This window comes from Dipodomys merriami, unplaced genomic scaffold (assembly GCF_024711535.1).
Source record: "Dipodomys merriami isolate MVZ:Mamm:240054 unplaced genomic scaffold, mDipMer1.0.p SCAF_12, whole genome shotgun sequence".
Classification (NCBI taxonomy): domain Eukaryota; kingdom Metazoa; phylum Chordata; class Mammalia; order Rodentia; family Heteromyidae; genus Dipodomys; species Dipodomys merriami.
In genome coordinates, this window is record NW_027202493.1 from 42532146 (window position 1) to 42550761 (window position 18616).

Genomic DNA, 18616 nt, shown 5'->3' on the forward strand with positions numbered 1-18616 from the left:
TACTGAAAACAAATTGTCAGCTCCTTAAGGAAAGTTTTAAGTCAGTGGCCTAACTCTAGGATCCAAATTGCTTATAAAATCAGCTGTTAAAATCATTGCTTTATCCTTCCTCTTCCCTTTCAATTTCCTTTTCCTCTTTCTTTCCTTCCTCTGAAATAATTCAGTGTAAAGACAGATGAGAGAGAGCAACCTGGGTGTCCCTGTGAGGGAGGCAAGGGAACTGCAGGGGCCTAAGAGGCTGCAGGGTGACTCACGTGGACCAGACAGGGGCTGCTGAAACCTGAATACAGGGAGCAAGGCATTCACTCCTGTGCAGTGCTGACCAGGTGGATGGGGGTGGAGGATCTCTTTAGGAGATGGAGGGGAGCAGAAAAGATAGCGGCAGCTGACTGGTGACTCACAGGTTGATGTCCTCAGTAGACTAGGTGCTAAGCTGGTCATCTAAGAAGGCAGTTACACTGTAGGAACGGGGGACACTGACAGGACTGCTGGAACTTTACTGATCTGTAGGCACTTCTCCATTCAGTTCAGTTGGCAATCAAGATGAACCATCACGGTTTCTAAATACCGTCCTCTACTACAAAGAATAATGAGTTTGTTGTTGTTGTTGTTACTGTTTTAGAGGAATGGCTCGTTGCAGGTTTCAGACAGGGAAAGTAAACCTGGCTGTAACTTTTTGGGCCAGAAAATAAAAGTGTGTTCAAGAGAAGTACAAGAGAGTCCAGATGAAGGCTCCCTTAGGCCCAGCATGGGGCAATTTCAGTATGAACTAAATCACATTAGCAGATTATAGCCAGATGAATATAATAACAATCTGTGAGTCCACACTGGTAATTGTAATTAGATCAACATTGTAAGAACGAGAAGAACATAACACCAAGTCTTAATTATAGGCAGATTTCATATTTGCAAATTTGCCTGCTTGAAGAATTAGTGACTCAGGATAAATACTTGTGAGACTTGCCACAAATCTTTCCCGTACTTGTGCAGAGCAACAGAAATTGTCACCCCACTTAACTGAGGCCAAACAAGTGACCCCAGCTTCACTTTCCGGCTCTCACACTGCATGCAAGTATCCTTCTTTAGTCTACTTAGTGCTGCATTTTTTAAAGATTTTTGTGCTGTTTGTTAGGGATTTGCTCTTTGAAATGATCCTAAACACAGTGCTGAAATGCTGTGACGTGTCTTGGGGGAAAATGTGTGTGCTAGGTCACCTTCCTTAAGATAGCAGGAGATAGGGCTGTTGGCCGTGAGTAAGTTCAGTGTGATGAATCGGTAATATATGTTAGATCAGCATCTATCTAGAAACACACATAAAACAAGGTTATGTATTAATAGACACAAAAGGCCATGGCCGGAGGCTCATGGGAACCCAGCCCTGTACTTTCCATAGGAACAATGGCTTAGACTTCAAGAATGTACTAATTACTTACTTACTAGTTACCATCTAGTAACATAACTGGAATTGACTCTGTTGTCAAGGAGTACCTCTTTATAACGTAATAATTATGAAGTGGGAAAGAATAGCTTGACAGTGAGAAGCCTGTCAGCTGATCAGGGGAACACTCTTGGAAAGAGTTTGAAGTGTAGTTATGTGCCGTCTGTGAGGGAATGTTCTTCAGCCAGAGGCCCTAGTTGGAGTAAATATGAGGCACCAGTGTGCAAGCCCAGACCGAGGGGAGGTCTGAAAAGGAACTACGCTCGAGTTTGAAAGTGTCCAAATCAGGGAATAGTTCCATGTTGAAGGAGACTAGAGAAACATGAATACAATATAGAGTTCCAACATGGGCCATTTTGCTGTGAAAGATTTCATTGGGGCACCGGTGAAACTCGGATTAGACAATAGAAATTACCTGAGGTGGTTTTCTGATTTTGATGACAGTTCTGTTTGAATAACAGTAGCCTTGTAGAAAACAAAGTATTCCATCCAGGTTGGCCCGGGCTATTCACAACTTACTGTCAGGTTCTGAAAATAAGTTAGTTGTACTTTTTCTGTGACTTTGAGATTGCTTCAGAAAATTTACATGAGTGACAGTAGGAAATAAGGAGGCAACAAAGACCAGAGAGGAAGGAAGTAGATCATTTCCTTGAACCATCCCAGAGCAGCAAAAGGACCTGCAAAGCCATATCTTCCCAGCAGAGTGTGGCATAGAATGGAGACCCCTTTCAGCTCAGAGAGCCACAGTCTTACCAGAAGAAGAAAGCATAGGTACCGCAGGCAGTCAGGCCAAGGATCCACACTCTCCCCTCTGCCTGGACCCTCCCGTAGCAGTAGCAGTAGCAGTAGCAGTAGCAGTGGACGTCTGTGGGCGTTACCATGACATAACACTGGCCCAGCACTGCTGCCGAGATGACCGCTGGAGGGACAAGGTGCAGACGTCCACAGGTGTCCATGAGGGCAGCAGTGAGGCTCTAGTGTGACCGCTGTTGCTTCACAGATCTGTGGGTGGACTAGAGCTTAACGGACTACTGTAAAATCAGAGGCAGTGGCACTGTCTGGTAGTGGGGTGCTCCACAAGTCCTGGGCGAGTGTGAGGACGATGTGTGGTCTACAGAGAAGGGTGATTCAGTTCCCTGCACGCAGATGTCTCCACACCCACCGCCATGCCAGCTTTTCCTGCGTATACTGCACTATGAAGATGGTTGTTGACTAGGCTTCTTAGGTCACCAGCAGATGTCCTTTTCGTGTTTTCTATTTTATTTTCATATGTTTCATAGTCTTACTATAACCTTATTTTAAGTTATACAAGTATGTTTCCATTCAAATCATTGGGATTTAAAAAATGTAATTTATTGTGGAGTAGTGTTAAATATTACTTGCTAGTTTGTAGTGGGTATTGCTGAAGTATTACTGTGTCTAACTGTATAAGAAGTCTTAATTTTTATATGTTGCTACTTGCTTTTTTTCCATTTTTTATTTACATGTTTTCTTTGTGTATACATTTGGCCCTCTGTACCCATGGGTGCTGGATCTGGGGATTCACCTAACTTTAGACCAAAATGACACCTGTACTGAACACAGAAACTTTGTATTAGCATTCCCTACACCATACTGAGTAACCACTGTTTGCACAGCACTGACACTGTGTTAGGTGATGAGTCATCTGGAGACGTGTGATTTAGGAGAGGGTGTGCCTGTGTTTCCTGCACCATTGATGCACATTTTGGCACCTGAAAGAGCCAGTCCCTCACGGATACTGGAGGTGTCACACTGAAACTGGAACTCACCATTCATTACACATAATCCCAGAAAGTTTGCACTCAGCTCGTGCAGTGCTGAAGTCACTCATGAGATTCCATTTCCTGCTCCCTGTCCCGTGTCATGTGATTCTGCCACTTGCACTGTGCAGTCATCACCATAACTTTGCTTTTTGAATCATTTGTGTTTACATTTTTATGTTACTGAGTTTGGTATATAATACTGACAGCCAGAATTTGGTTGCTGTGTCATTACTAGTCATACAGTGCTATACTTCCATGAATAAAATCATGTTTTCTCTACAAAACTACCTCATAGCTATTTTCCCACACCCTGTCCAGCCCCACTTTAAACTAGTCTATTTTTTTCATCTCCTACTGAGGCTGTGGCATCTTCCTGGAAATCTTCATGAAGCAGCACCCTGAGAAGAGATTCAGTATTCTAATCCTGACAGATGCACCAGTGGCTACACATAAAATCGGGAAGGCATGTTAGCAGCCACGTCAGTGTGCTGCCCTCAGGCTGTTTGACAGCCGTCTGCCTCCATGTAGGATTTAAATCACGGCGAGGCATTAGAATAGGAATGTCAATATGCAACCAAAACATGCTTCTGAAGCCTGAGAAACTTTAGACAAAACGCTCTACACATCACGGTGATCTTCAAAGGTTTTTAAGGAGCAAAGAACAAAAGCCAGCACCTCTAAGCTGGATGTAGTCAAAAAAGGAATGATCTCATATGTAATCTCTTCATGCCAAGAAAGCAAAATTAGATTGAAATATATTGAGGAACCTTTCATTTCAACTTCTATCTAAATGGATGTGCCGAAGGCAAACAGTCCATAACTTCTACAGTTGAGCTCCCAGAGTGTTCTAGATCCAGACCCACACGGGTGGCACCTTGCTCGGAGAGGACAACTATCTCCCTGCGGTTTCCGTGGGACAGACTTTGACACACTGCAAGTGGCAGTTGCCGCAGTCTTGTTCCCTAATGAGGAAAACTTTGAGGCATGTCGCTGCAAAGACCTCTGAAGCCATGTTCGTTTTTGGAGTGACAGACATAAATTTAAGGGCATTTACACAAACTGTCAGCATCGCCGTGAGTCCCTGTGTGAACAGGCTGACTCTAGTGGGCAGGCCCAGCTTCAAGAGCATGCATGCCACACAGGGCTTGTGCTTGGCTTACTGCAGACTCTCACCAGCTTGAGGTTACTAATACTTAAGAAGGGGCCCCATATGCTCATTTTTTCCTGGATCCCCACAGATTATATGGCAGCCTGCTGGTAACAGGTAAGTGTAAGTAAGTATTGAACAGTTAAACCTAACGTTTAGGGGCTCCCAGAAGCCTAACCCTGAATATTCCATTCCCTAGAAATGGTGCTCTAGTGTAGACAGTTCATTATAGAACATAACTACCACAATAATACAAATCGAACGTATTTGTCACATGGTGTATACTACTAGCATGGCTGCCACTGTACAACAGTGTTTGAAATTGTTACTTGAAGTTGTAAAATATAGCCCTGTATTTCATATATTTGAATTATGTATAAGATGCTTCAAGGTAAAAAGATTTTTAAGTGATTTGACCTTTAGCTTATGCAGTATGAAACAGTAAAATAACATTTGATGTCTTATGTTTCTTGCTAAAATTCTTATTTTCATTTTGATAGCCTTCCTCCATTTCATCTTATTACTAACTTTGAAACATTTTTGATTTTCAAAAGCTGTAGTTCCAAAGTTAAAAATGCATTTTACTGAAAAGTATGTTAGCCATATATACTGACTCTCCTAAATCACGCCAGAACACGATTATTGCATGTCACTCTCACTGAGCCCCTGCTTGCTTGTCTTTAAGCATTTTTATGAAAATTCTTCTGGCTTCTTAAGCTGAATAGGCTTGTTGGGAATAGCTTGTTATGCTCAATAATTGGCTTTTGATACTTTGAGTGAGTAATATCTTAGTAAAATCAAATAGATGTGTTAGTAATTGCGTTTAACGGGTAAAGGAGTAAGTGGGGAGAGCAGGAAAAGACTTGTTGATTCTAGAACAAGAGAAAAGGAAAATAACTAAATAATTTCACATTTTGCTTCTGTTAACTAAACATCAGATTAAACAAATTGGAACTTTGTATTTACATAGGAAAGGAGACATGCTTAGCATAGACTTCAGATCATTTTTTAAAACCTCCATACTTAGGTGCTGGTTGTGGGGGGAGGGGGTTGTTACTGTTGTTTTGTTGTTGTTGCCAGTCCTGGGGCTTGAACTATGGGCTTGGGTGCTGTCCCTCAGCTTCTTTTTGCTCAAGGCAAGCTCTGTACTACTGGAGCCACAGTACCATTTCCAGTTTTTTTGAGTAGTTGACTGGAGATAAGAGTCTCACAGACTTTCCTGCTAGGCTGGCTTTGAACTGCGCTCCTTAGATCTCAGCCTCCTGAGTAGCTAGAATTACAGGCGTAGCCAACCTCACCCACCAGCAAGTGCAGAGGGGGGGGGGGGTTTGTTGTTGTTTTTGTGTGTGTTGTTGTTATCATTTCATCATAGAATGTTGGGAGTTTTCTGTAAAATGGTGTTGACCTTGCTAATAACATAGAATGCATACTTGGTCCTTTGTCATGTATTGGTGCTTGGAAATGAATTTATTAGGCAAATTTGTATTGTCTTTAGGCAGAGTCACTTCTAATTTAGAAGTGGTCAGGAAAGTTCTGAGTCTTTGAGGATAGTGATTGGCTATGCCAGGCTTCTGAGCTTCCTGGTTACTTTCATCCAGCCACAACGATGCAAAAGTATTCATAAAGCTAGAAGCATTGTATTAATTGAAATTGGTATTTCCCCTCAGCAAACAAACTGACGTTTATTAAAACCCATTTTGTTTCCTTCTTTTCAGTTTGGTATTTTCTCTTCCGCCAACAATCTTCACTAATGGTTATTAGGCATTTGGGCATGGGTTTGTACTTTGTGATCTTATAAAATGATTTCCATCAGATGTCTCCCACAGAAACCCTTAAGAAGTCAATGAAATTACATTTCATGAATGGGAGAACAAAGATAGAGTAACACTCTGCAGGATATTCAGCTTCACAGGCGTTTTTCTGATGTTTTTCTGTAGAGACATCCCGATGCCCCTGGTGAGCTCAGGCGTAGAGCACGGCAACTTGAGGGAGCTGGCCTTTGCAAGGATGAAAGACCTCGGGATACAGGTGAGAGCCCACAGGAGCACTGAGGAAGACGCCATCAAGGCGCAGGGCTGCAGGAGTGTTGCTTTTCTCGTTGAGTCAGAAAGTGTGCATATGTTGAAGGCGTTCTGTGATCTGTAGAGGCTGGAACAGGTGCTGGCAAAGGCTGCAGTCTATCCCTTTATCCACTTCTGCTTTCTTCTACCTAACAGTGTCTATTTAACCGTGTAATGGTGGTTGTTTTTTTTCTACCTGCTCTGATTGCCAACTATATATGTTCAACAACTTTTTTCAGAAACTTTTTTCTTTCAAAGTACTGGATTTTTTTCTTCTTTACCAGCTGGGTCATAGGAGAGTAAGATATGGTCCGCAGAAGAAAGTAGTCCATTGGAAAATACAAGGATTATATTCAAGAAATAATTACCAAACAGTGCCATTGCCTTGTCTCTGCACGCTCCCTAATCCATCCCCACTGTCAAGTCACTTGTTTTAATATTTAACAAGAGGAAGCTATAGCTTAACTGTCTCGAGAAAGGTAATTCATTGAAACTCAGAACTTGTTAGAGCTGCTGAGGACATAAGCCAGGAGTGGTGTCCAGCCGGGGCACTTGGTGGCCAGCTCTGCCTCCCAAGATTGGTTGTATTTAACCAAGATAGGGCCAAGGTATCCGTGCACTGTGCCTGATCAACTGTGGACCATGCTTTAGGAAACTTTGTTCCAGAGCTTGTACACGATGTTTACAGGCTCAGCCTAAATGATTTTATATTCTCAAATTACTGTGGAGAAAAACTCTTAAAACTGTCCAAGTGGGGGCTGGAAAGGTGGCTCAGTGGTAGAGCACTTGCCTTGCATGCTTAAGGCCCTGAGTTCGATTCCTCAGCACCACATAAGCAAAAAGAAAAAAGCTGGAAGTGGCGCTGTGGCTCAAGTGGCAGAGTGCTAGCCTTGAGCTGAAGAGCTCAGGGACAGCGCCCAGGCCAGAGTTCAAGCCCCACAACCGGACCTCCCCCCACCCCCAAAAAAAAAAATGTCCAAGAGAAGGCTTGTGAACATTACTGGCTTAGTCTTTTTAAAAAATTAAGTTATAGAAAAGAAACAAGTGCATTTAGAGTGATTAGTGGTGTATGTGCTCCGCTGTCCAGGTTCTTATTGCCCCTCAGAATCCTGCTGTAGAGGACGCTGCCAGTCCTGCTTACTGAGAGCCTCCTCATCTCTCCACCTTCTTTAACTCTGCCCCTTTGTTACCCTGCTAGTCTCTATTAAATAGCCTGAGAATAAATATGGCATTCAGTCACAGCTAATAGACACCCAGTTCCCATAAGCAGTGGCTATTGGAAAGCAGGCTCATGCTATCTGCTTTCTAGAAGCATGCCCCGAAAAAGAACAAGAAGAAAGAAGAAGCAGGAACACATGTTGCTACAGTATATCACAGCAAGATACTGTATAGAACAACAGTAGCTGAAAGACAGCATCTGCATTTAGTATGTCATTAATTGCAGAAATTGTTGGCCTTTGTTTATGTGCAGTTTGGATCAGCAAAATATTGTCCTGAGCTGGTTCCTGGGGTGTGAAAATAGGTTTGCTTTTTTGCAGAACTGGATACTGAACTCTTTTTTAAAAAAATGGAATTGGGCTGGGTAGGTGGCTCAGTGGTAGAGCGCTTGCCTTGCAAGGCCTGAGGCCCTGGGTTTGATTCCTCAGCACCACATAAGAAAAAAGCTGGAAGTGGCGCTGTGGCTCAAGTGGTAGAGCGCTAGCCTTGAGCTGAAGAACTGAGGGACAGCGCCCAGGCCCAGAGTTCAGGCCCCAGGACCAGACCCAAACAAATAAAAAATAAATTAATTAAACTTTAAAAAAAAATGGAATTCCATACATATATAGCAATTCTTCATAAATATGTTAGTAGTGTTACTTGCACAGCTATCAAATGTTTAGAGTGATTTTTTTTTCTCACTGGTAAAAATGGCAAAAGTCTGAAAATAATGTTTACGATGCATTCTACAGGAAAAATTATACCATAGGACATAGAACAGAATAGTGTAAGGATTTTATATAAACACTAGGCTGCAGAGCATGCATAATTATCTGGGCATTGTGAGGGTTGCGTACTAGATGTCTGGCCAGGCAGACCAAGCATTGCCCTGGCGTTGTCTGGAGGCAGCTTTGTGCCGCTGGGGATAGGCAGAAGGCCATTTGTAATTGGGGTTCCGCTTGTTTACTATTTGACTTCAGCCTCCTTCCTTACTTCCTTTGTTCTTTCATTCTTTTCTTCCTCTCGTCTTTTCTTTTACAATGCCTTTCTCTGCAAAAACATAATCTTTAACATGCATCTTTGACGTGTCTAAAATGATACCAATAAGATAACACTAAAAGTACAATAACTGCCATAAAATAGTGAAAGTTTAAAAAATGTAGGAATTTGCTTTTGCTCTTCTCTGCACATAGTTTTGGATTATACTTTCAGATAGTTATATCCTCTGGGCAAAACTATTTTCTGGCTTTATGACTCATGATCTCTTTCCTCCCCTCCAGATCAGATTATATGTTGGTCTCTTGAATTCTAAATTTATTTGAAAGGCAAAACAGCACAGCTTTGTAAGTTTTCATTCTGCTTTCTTCCACTCTGAAATTTATTAAAGACAGACTCCTTTAAATGTTCAGTTTTTAATGTCAACATAAATTGTGTTCCGACTCAATTTTGAGCCCAGCATTTAATTTAAATAAAAAAATTATTTAAATGAACATTGAATTTCCACTTCAATTTTTTTTTTTTGACAGTGTCGAGATGTGAGAACCAGAGAAGTTGGAATACAAGAAATTCATCACAAAGTACGGCCATATCAGGTCGGTTTCACTTAAACCGTTGCCAAACCTGCACTCCCACCTTACAGATCAGACCAGCCCAAGAAGTGAATGAGTAGCTCAACAGAGCAGAGTAATTAGGAAGTAGATATAGGTATCAAGCCAGGAAACCAAGTGTGCAGGTAACTGAATAGGAAGAGAACCAGGTTAGGAAAAACAGGTGTGCTCACTCTTGCAGTGTTAGAAATGTTCTGCAATCTCAGCTGCTCAGTGTGGAAGCCATCAGTGCCATGCTGACCACCCTACACTTGGAATATTGCTGTACAAATGGGGGATGAAGGGCTTAGTTGTGACGTAATTGATTACCTTTTGGTGGAGTGCAACTTATAGATATTTGTCCAGTGGTGATAATCAGATGCATAAGCAGCACTTATTCCCAGGTTTCCACAGAAATGAAGGGTGATGTTCTAAGACATTCATTCTATGTAGGGACATAACTTCACTTTTTATACCTATAACGTCTCTAACTACATGACAAATTAAGTGTGGGGTGTAAGTCATAAAATTCCATTTGAAGCTGGCCACCTGTGGTTCATGCCTGTAATCCTAGCTACTCAGAAGGCAGAGTTCTGAGAATCACACTTCAGAAACAGCCCTAGCAGACAAATCTTTTAAGATTTATGTGCAAATAACAAGCCAAAGGTTAGCAGCAGAGTCGTGGCTCAAGGAAAAAGCATCAGCCATAAGCAGAAAGGCATGAGACCTTGAATTCAAGCCCTTGTACCAGCCAGCACACACAAAAAGAATCCCACATCAGAAAGGCTGGACTAAGATGATCTTTGCTTGCATTAATAAATCTACTCTTAGCATGAATTGTGTATGTCATTGATATTTTACACATATGGGACCTTTTGAAAGGAAAGAGTAGACCCAACAGAGTTTACTGTTTTACAGAATTCTTATGCAATCCAGGTACTGGGCAAACATGAAATTGAAAAGAAAAATGTTGGTTTGAATTGTTGAGGCACTAGGGTATCATGTGACCATTTAGGGACTGTGTTGTTATGTCCATATCTAAATATCATTGTGCAAGGCCATTTGCACAATGGCTTGAAGAGTTACAGATCTATAAAAGTTGCCACCACAAAAAAATCTATCTTCCAGTAATTAGATTTTCAAGATCCCAATACTTGCTAAATCCTGTCCAGGAACTGGGGGTCAGCACCTCATTCCCTAGCCCCTACACAGGCTTTAGTGGAGGAATTAGAGACTAGAAAATGAAACTATTCAACACTGGGGACCAAAAGCAGTGCCCCTAAGAGCTATGCATGGCACAGAATCTGTAGATCTTAACAGAAGATCAAAGATTAAATACATTCACTGAGTTGGATAGCTGGAAGAATCTCAAGGTTAATTAAGTTCAAATATTTGAAAAAAATCATTCTCCATTTATAATAGTCCATGAACAAGACCTGAACCTTCATTTAATCTTAGTGCTATTTGAGAGGAGACAAGTAAAAAGAAACATAATTAGTGATGATTCATTCTGGGTTCCTAACTGTGAGTCTTAGCTTAGATAAATACATACAATTATAAAAGTGAACTTCTTTAATTTTGAAAAGTATTTTTATTCAACAGGTTGAATTGGTAAGGAGAGACTATGTTGCAAATGGTGGCTGGGAAACGTTTTTGTCCTATGAAGATCCTGATCAGGACATTCTGATTGGCCTCCTGCGATTACGGAAGTGTTCAGAGGAGACTTTCCGCTTTGAGTTGGGCGGTGGTGTTTCCATAGTTCGAGAGCTGCATGTCTATGGGAGTGTGGTTCCCGTGAGCAGCCGGGATCCTACAAAATTTCAGCATCAGGTAGCCTATATTCTACTCACATTTGTTTTCTAATTAATGAGAAGGGGAAGAAGAAGCAGAGAAGGGAGAAAAGGAAGTATTAAAAGCAAAGAATCTGGGGTGGGGAGGAGAGAGGGGTATATGTGTGTGTTTTCTTTTCTTTTTTTTTTTTTTTTTTTTTGGGTCCGGTCGTGGGGCCTGAACTCTGGGCTTGGGCACTGTCCCTCAGCTCTTCAGCTCAAGGCTAGCACTCTACCACTTGAGCCACAGTGCCACTTCCGGCTTTTTTCTTATGTGGTGCTGAGGAATTGAACCCAGGGCCTCAAGCATGCAAGGCAAGCGCTCTACCACTGAGCCACCTTCCCAGCCCATGTTTGTGTTTTCTTATACCGGGTCTTACATTTAGGGCCTGGGCACTGTCCTTCATCATTTTTCTCTCAAGGCTGGTGCTCTACCTCTTGAACCATAGCTCCACTTACGGCTTTTTGGTGGTTTTGTGGAGATAAGTCTCACAGACTTTCCTTCCCAGTCTGTGACAGATGTCAGCCTTGTAAGTAGTTAGGCTTTCTGGCATGAACCATGGGCACCCAGCTAGAAGAACTCAAATTTTAATTGTTTAGAGGTGTTTGCTCTCTCTGTTGCTCCCTTTGATGAATAATGGGGGCCGAGCAAGCAACAAACCGATTCGGCCATGTTGAATATCACAGAATACATGAAGTTGCTGCTGTAGAAAGTCATCTGGTACTGGCAGTTTTGTATGGGTCAACTTACTATGAATCAGATGATGGCATGAAAGCACCTTTGAAATATTAAAGCACTTCTGAAGTGTAAGTTGTTACTTGTCTGAGAATCCTATTCTAAGCCCAACCAACCTAAAATTAGCAACATACCTTTTGAAATTCAGGAAAATGTGTTCAAAGCATTCATGGCAGCTCTCAGATAGGCCCCCATTTTGATGATCTAACAGTCTTGCCTAGTTCTGAACCCTTCTAGAAAGTACAGTGTGGCTGTAATAAACAAAAGACTGCAGCCCCAGACTTCCATCCCTTGGAGACTGCCTAGAACTGTCCTGTCGAGCGGCTCCAGGCATGGGTTCCCCCTCACTCGAGTGCATTGCTCTCACCACTGGAGACCTTGCGGGCGCTCTTATTGGAAAGTTAAAGCTCACTTACCAGTCAGAGCCAGTGTACTTTTAGTATAATTGTGCAGCTTCTTTATCCTTCCTCCTAAGCAGATTTGTGTTGCTCTTTTTAACAGGTTTTAGGAACCACTAAATTATAGCCTTGCTTTATGGGCCTCATTTAATGGAGTTCCTTCCCCTCTAACCCCCGTCCTGTTTGTTGTTCCTTCCAGGGTTTTGGCATGCTGCTGATGGAGGAGGCAGAAAGAATAGCTCGAGAAGAACACGGATCTGGGAAAATAGCTGTTTTATCAGGTAACAAGTGGGGGGGGGGGCTGAGTTCATGATTCACTCACATTCTGGACTTGGTACCACAAGGAAGTTGTCTGCCCTCAGGAATTTCATACCCCATTTGTGATCAGATTGGACAGGCTGAGCAGGGAAGCACTTGTGCTCAGACACTCAGGAGCTTCCTCAAAGCAGTTGCGTAGAGAAGAGCTTTCAGCCGCAGGCCCAGGCCCTCTTTATACCTCTCCTTCACCGCCTGTCACCGGGGGCATCGTGGTCAGCTGCTTCCTGTGCCTTGTGCCCCGTTAACTCTGTCCAGGGAAGTAGAATTTGATTGTAGTAACCCAAGGAAAATGTAACTAACAGAGACTGTCGACATCATCAGGCGACATTCAGATCATTCATGTTCACCTCAGTTGCCAATGCAAGATGTTACAGACAGAGTTCCTGCTCCTCAGCACTGTCCTCGTTGCCTCTGCTCCTGGGGGAAAGCTTCTGTCTGGACACAACCTTCTTTAGGTCCCTGGCTGGGTCTGAAAATTAAACTGGCAAAGACAAACGAAGAGAGGGGCAGTATACAGATGGATTTAGTAGAAATTATGCAACACACAGTACCTTCCTAAGGAAAGGAAGAGCCAAAAAAGATTAAACATGGAGTTTAACCTCCAACTAGGTTGGAGGAGGAATAGGAAAATACGATAGGGAAGAGGAGTCTAAGCCAAGAGAGTAAGTATGGTGAGGAACCTAGCAAAGCCTGGAGTTCAGATTACTCTTGGAGTCTTTGTGTCGGAGAGTAAGGGTGTTCCTTTGCACCAGGAAGCGGGGCGGGGGTGCCTCCTTCCAGGGACAAAGGGAGAGGAAGGGGAGGGCCCTTCCTGTACTCACTGTGTCCTTAGATTCCTCCAGCTTCTGTCAAGCGCCTGTTGTAGGTAGCACGTCCTGAATCCCTCTAGGAGCTTCTCGTTCCTTCCCTAGGAAAGAGTGTACCCACGGGAGTGGGCATGAAAAGGAAATTCTGGTGTGATTGGAACAGAAAATGTATATACCTGGGCTGGGAAGGAGGCTCAGTGGTAGAGTGCTTGCCTTGCATGCATGAGGCCCTGGGTTCGATTCCTCAGCACCACATAAGCAGAAAAAGCCAGAAGTGGCGCTGTGGCTCAAGTGGTAGAGTGCTAGCCTTGAGAGCTGAGGGACAGCGCCCAGGCCCCACAGCCTACCAAAAAAAAAAAAAATGTGTATACCTTTTTGCACCTCCACTCCCAGGCTGGCCTTGAACTTTTGATCCTCCTGCCTCAGTCTCCCAAGTTTCTGGGATTACAGGTATATGCCATCGCACCTGGCTCTTGCTCCTATTCTTTGACATTGTATCCCTATATTTTAAAAAAAAAAAAAAAAAAAACGCTAATTCCCAGTGCAAAGGTAAGGTGGTGAAAGCCAGGATCAAAGTTAGGTTGTTTCTCCACAGCATTTGTTTGTTTTCCCATTAGATTACAGCATTCCAAATGCTTGACCACATCTTCTAAGAAGATAGTCTTCTCTAAAACTAATGATTGAAATGAGGTTAAAAAGAAAAAAAAAAAAAACAATTGCCAATCATTAAATCAATACCCATGCCCTGGTCTTAATGATTATAATTATGGAACTGTAATCACACAGGCCTACTTAATCATTTAGTCTGGATATGTTTTTTTTTCTTAACTATCTAGCCTTATGCATTTTTCTCTCATCTTTTTGTTTGTTTATTTGTTTTGCCCGTCCTGGGGGTTAAACTCAGGGCCTGGACACTGTCCGTAAGCCTCTTGGTGCTCAAGGCTAGCACTCTACCCTTGAGCCACCCACAGCACCAATTCTGGCTCTTTTTGAGTGGTTTATTGGAAGTAAGAGTTTCATGGACTTTCCTGGGTGGTCTGGCTTCAAACCATGATCCTTAGATCTCAGCGTCTGAGTAGGATTTCAGGCAGGAGCCACTAGCATTCGGCTTCAGAGTAGCAAGGTGTTAGTACTCTCTAACCTTCCTGGCTAAGACAGTGCTAACTCCACCCCCTGGCAGCACCACACTCCCAGAGCCTCAACATACAGTCACATGATTTTTTTTTTTTTTGTATCTATGACACCCTAATCAGTTTTAAAACTTAAGAGCATCCATCACTGCCCAACATGATTTCATCCTCCTTGCTGCCACCTCTCTCTCTGCAGAAATGAGGCGTGCAGGCCTCTGCCTCGCCTGAGGTCATATCCAATTGCTTGTAAGAGCCTCCGTGCCTGCTTTCTGAGCAGGACGTCTCTCTAAGTGGAAATCAGCATCTGTCCTCTTGCCAGCTTTTTGTCATAATCTAAATGATAGCTCAATTTTGGATCATCTGCATGGAGAATTTGAAAAATAACAAGAGGCATGGCCAGAATAACAGAGAAGAAATGTTCTTCCTGTCAGCTTATATAGCAAGTCTGCTGCTTTGTGTACAGGATCTTGCTTTTGTCCAGTGGGTTCTATGTCCCTGGAAGGTATTCTTGGAACTAAAGTGAGTGGACTTTTTCCTTTTGTCTTGTGGAGAAACGACACAGAAAGCATTATTTCCTGTCCCTTCTGCTTGGATACCATTGCTGTCTGTAGGGATGTAGGGCCTTGACTTTCTGTTTGACTCAAGTACTAGTCACCCTTCATCAAACCACTAACAGTATTTGCTCAGTGGAGGGTGCATTCATTCCTCCACGGTAGCAATATGACACCGTTCTGTGTTTCTGAATCAGATACCTAGCTCTCTGTTACTCAGAACCTCAGGGGGGGCGTAGATATGAAGTGTTCATTACTGTAACACATTTTAAATGTGTTTTTCTTCCATGTGTGTTCACCTTGCCTTTGGCTATTCTGATTGAAGCACAGGATGTGTGTCAGCATGTGCATGTGTTTTCATTGGGTTTTGTAAAAAAGTTGTTCTCTGTATGTTGGTCATTAGAATGAAAATCTCTATGCCAGAACTGGTGTGTGGGGACTGCATTGTCAACAGCACTGCTCCAGCTGTGGCTTAACAAAGAGAGACAGTGGCCAGAGTGGGTAGGCAGGGAGCCATGGTTTCCTGCATGTCAGTAGCTCCCCTGGTGATCTCCATGGGCCTTTATGTCCTTATTACACATAACTCAATGCCAGATAGAGGTGGCTCATGCCTGTACTCTTAGTTACTCAGGAAGCTGAGCTCTGAGAAGCTTGTGTTTAGAGCCAACCTCAAGCAATACTCATATCTCCAATTAACCAGCAAAATGCCAAACTGGAGGTATGGTTCACATGGTAGGTTACCCAGCTATAAATAAAACTGCCAAGCAAGAGCACCAGGCCCTGTGTTCCATTAACAGTCTATATGTGAGCGCGCGCGTGCACGCGCACACACACACACGTAATTAGCTCATCTTTACAGTTCTATCTAGAATTCAGTTCCTTGGGGCATTTGCTTTTTGAGTTCTCAGCATCTATGCTTTACTGGTCATCTTTCTGTAGGTTCTCTTCTGACACTGTAGGAGAAGGCCTCACTGCAGTCTGCAGACTCTGTAGACGCTGCCATGACCGTGGGCACACATTATCATTGGTCACAGTGGGGTGATGCCACCTCGCCCTTGGTTTGGAGAGCCATCCCGTGCCCTGGGCATGTAGGCTTTGCTGTAAGAAGTCCTGTGCAGCGCTAGTGTAGACACCCCATCCTGGCATGACAAGAAGAGGAAGAGACAGAGTCATTCATCATCTCAGTTACCCTGGCTCTTAAAAGTGATGCACTTGCGTAGATTTTTTTCCCTCAATTACATTCTGAATCATCATGACTTCCCTTCATCTTGCAAGCAGATTTTCTCCATTATTTAGATTGATGAACTTTGATTCTGCCTTTAGACTATGTTATTAACTGCATGGTAGATTTGATTTGCGTCACAAGTCAGAAAGATCTTGTATATTTTCATTTTCCTTAAAATGGACTTGGGTTTTTTTTTATTTGTTACTTAACAAGAGGTGTACGCTGTATTATTTTTTTTATAAACTACAGCTACATGAGAAAAATGAGAAGTTCCTTGTGAAGTGCTTTCTTAGAAAGAGAAACTCTTCAGTTTATTCTCTTTTAAGTATATAATTTGCCTTTGTAAACTGTTTTTAACATTACCTATCAACTTTAAATGTTTCAGTTATTAAACAAAGCAAAAATAAAGGCGCTAGCCTCACCAAAATTACTACCTGTGTCATGGGGGCCAGAGCAGGGGAAGGAGACATTTGGCCACCTTCCAGGACAGTTCGGCTTTGCGGGCGGCAGGCGGGACAGCAGCACCCCACCCGCTGACTGTCCTCCACTGCAGAGAACCAGCTTCCCCTCCTTAGACGCCACAGTTTCTCACTCGGGACTGATTGCTCCAGAGTAAGAAAATAAAAAGGGTAATCCATGTTACAAAAACAACCAGCTTATGAAATAGTGTGTAGGCAGGAAATAACCATTAATTGTTGTCGAATTTCAAAGTAATTAATTAGTCCCTTTTAAGTGTAAGTGTTTTAGTATCTTTTACCAACACACATGTGTTTAAGATTAGCAAATTGTCTACTTAAAAACCGTAATGTTTATTCAAACCATAGATCAGCATGCTTTCCTTCAAATAGGTCAGGATAAAGCCATTTTTTCTCCTCCCTGTATAGTGGGGCGGGGAAAGGAATTACACGGTAGAAGTATAGAAGCTAGCCACAACATTTGAAATACCATCACTAATAATCACCATGGAAACAAGACCTCTGACGTCACACTGCCTATACCATCTCCAAAAGGGCAGCTATAACTGACAAGAGCCACTATTGAAAAACCATTTAACACCCCTTACAGACTGGGTTTTTTTTCCTTTTGGCAATTTTGGCCAGGTATCAGATTTAATCATGTTACTGTTTCAATTTGCCAAGCTAATTGCTATGCAGTAAGACGGACAGCTATTCCCTCTGCTCCCCTCCTACCTTCGTCATAAGCAGTAGTCTATTTGTGTTCTTTCAAGTAGAAAATTAATATGGCCATTGGCCAAGAATTGTCCAAGGCTGATAGATTACACAGTGATGGTGAGAAACGAGAAAAATGTCTGAATGGTTGATGGCAGAAATCACTGAAGTCAGAGGCTGATAGCCATTTTGTTGAAATTCATTAAAAAAAGCCCGAGAAGAGAAACAGAGAAATTTAAATGCAGAGTGGTTAAACAAGTCACTGTAAAAATGAGACCCATCTTACTCATGCTCCTCCGAGCTATGTGACCCTACAGCTCTTCTTAAGTCCCCAGTTGTCAAAATTCAGTGTTTCTGTGCCCTGTATATATAGTCCAGTATGGTCTCCTAAGACTGAGACTAATGACCTTGTGTCCCAGAGCCACTGATGAATAAAATCATTCATGGGCAAGAACTAGGAGTTGCGTAGTTTCCTTAAACTGCAAACAGACCCCAGAAACTTGCCTATATTTCAGGCTACTACCCTTGTCCCTCGGTTTCAGGTAAAGGTTTTATTCTTTGCACTATAATCTAGTTGAAAGAAGGGTACATTTACAGTTGGGTCTGTCTGATAATGGATTCATAATCCTTACTAAAGAGCCTAGAAAAGCTTTTCTTCATTATGGCCTGGTTCTTCGCTAATGGAAGCAGGAAGCCTGCCAAATGCAAACCAGTTTGGGCCCCATGTGTGAGTTAATACAGGACTTGTCAGAAAGGACAGGGAAAGATTGCATTCATTTTGTGCTCTCTCCTTCACCCTTTTCTGTCATTTATCTTCTTGGTAAATTACTTCTTAAGCATCCCCTAATTAAATGCGTATTTCCTGGGTTCTGTGTATTCCTCTGTTCTATTTTGATGTTCTAACAGTGGTCAGACATGTTTGATTTTTGAAAGTTGTCATTTTTGTAGACAATAGGCATGACATAAAGCATTGCTTTCCTATATGAACTCCTAATCTCAGCATTATTAATCAGGCTAGCATGAGTGCCACAGAATGCTACTTTGCTGAGTAACAAATGAGCTCAGTGTTTGCTAATTGGTATCTGCGCTGCAGCTCGGCTGTAGAGGCATTGGTGCATAGTTCCTCTCAAGCTTCTTTGGGCCCTGGCTTAGCATTTTCTCATTTGTAGATGAGTCAGATACAAGTTCGCAGCACTCGGCATGTCGAGTGCATTAAAGCCTACCTCCCCGGGCATCCCATGA

General features: G+C 42.6%; 1 protein-coding gene across 1 annotated transcript in view; it reads left to right on the top strand.

Annotated features, from left to right (window-relative positions):
• Nucleotides 1-18616, top strand: part of Elp3 (elongator acetyltransferase complex subunit 3) — a 56230-nt gene that overhangs the window by 26860 nt on the left and 10754 nt on the right. Inside the window, exons 11-14 of the mRNA XM_070016746.1 lie at nt 6307-6397; nt 9153-9218; nt 10815-11042; nt 12375-12456. Coding sequence (XP_069872847.1) covers nt 6307-6397; nt 9153-9218; nt 10815-11042; nt 12375-12456 — 467 coding nt within the window. The remainder of the gene's footprint in view (nt 1-6306; nt 6398-9152; nt 9219-10814; nt 11043-12374; nt 12457-18616) is intronic.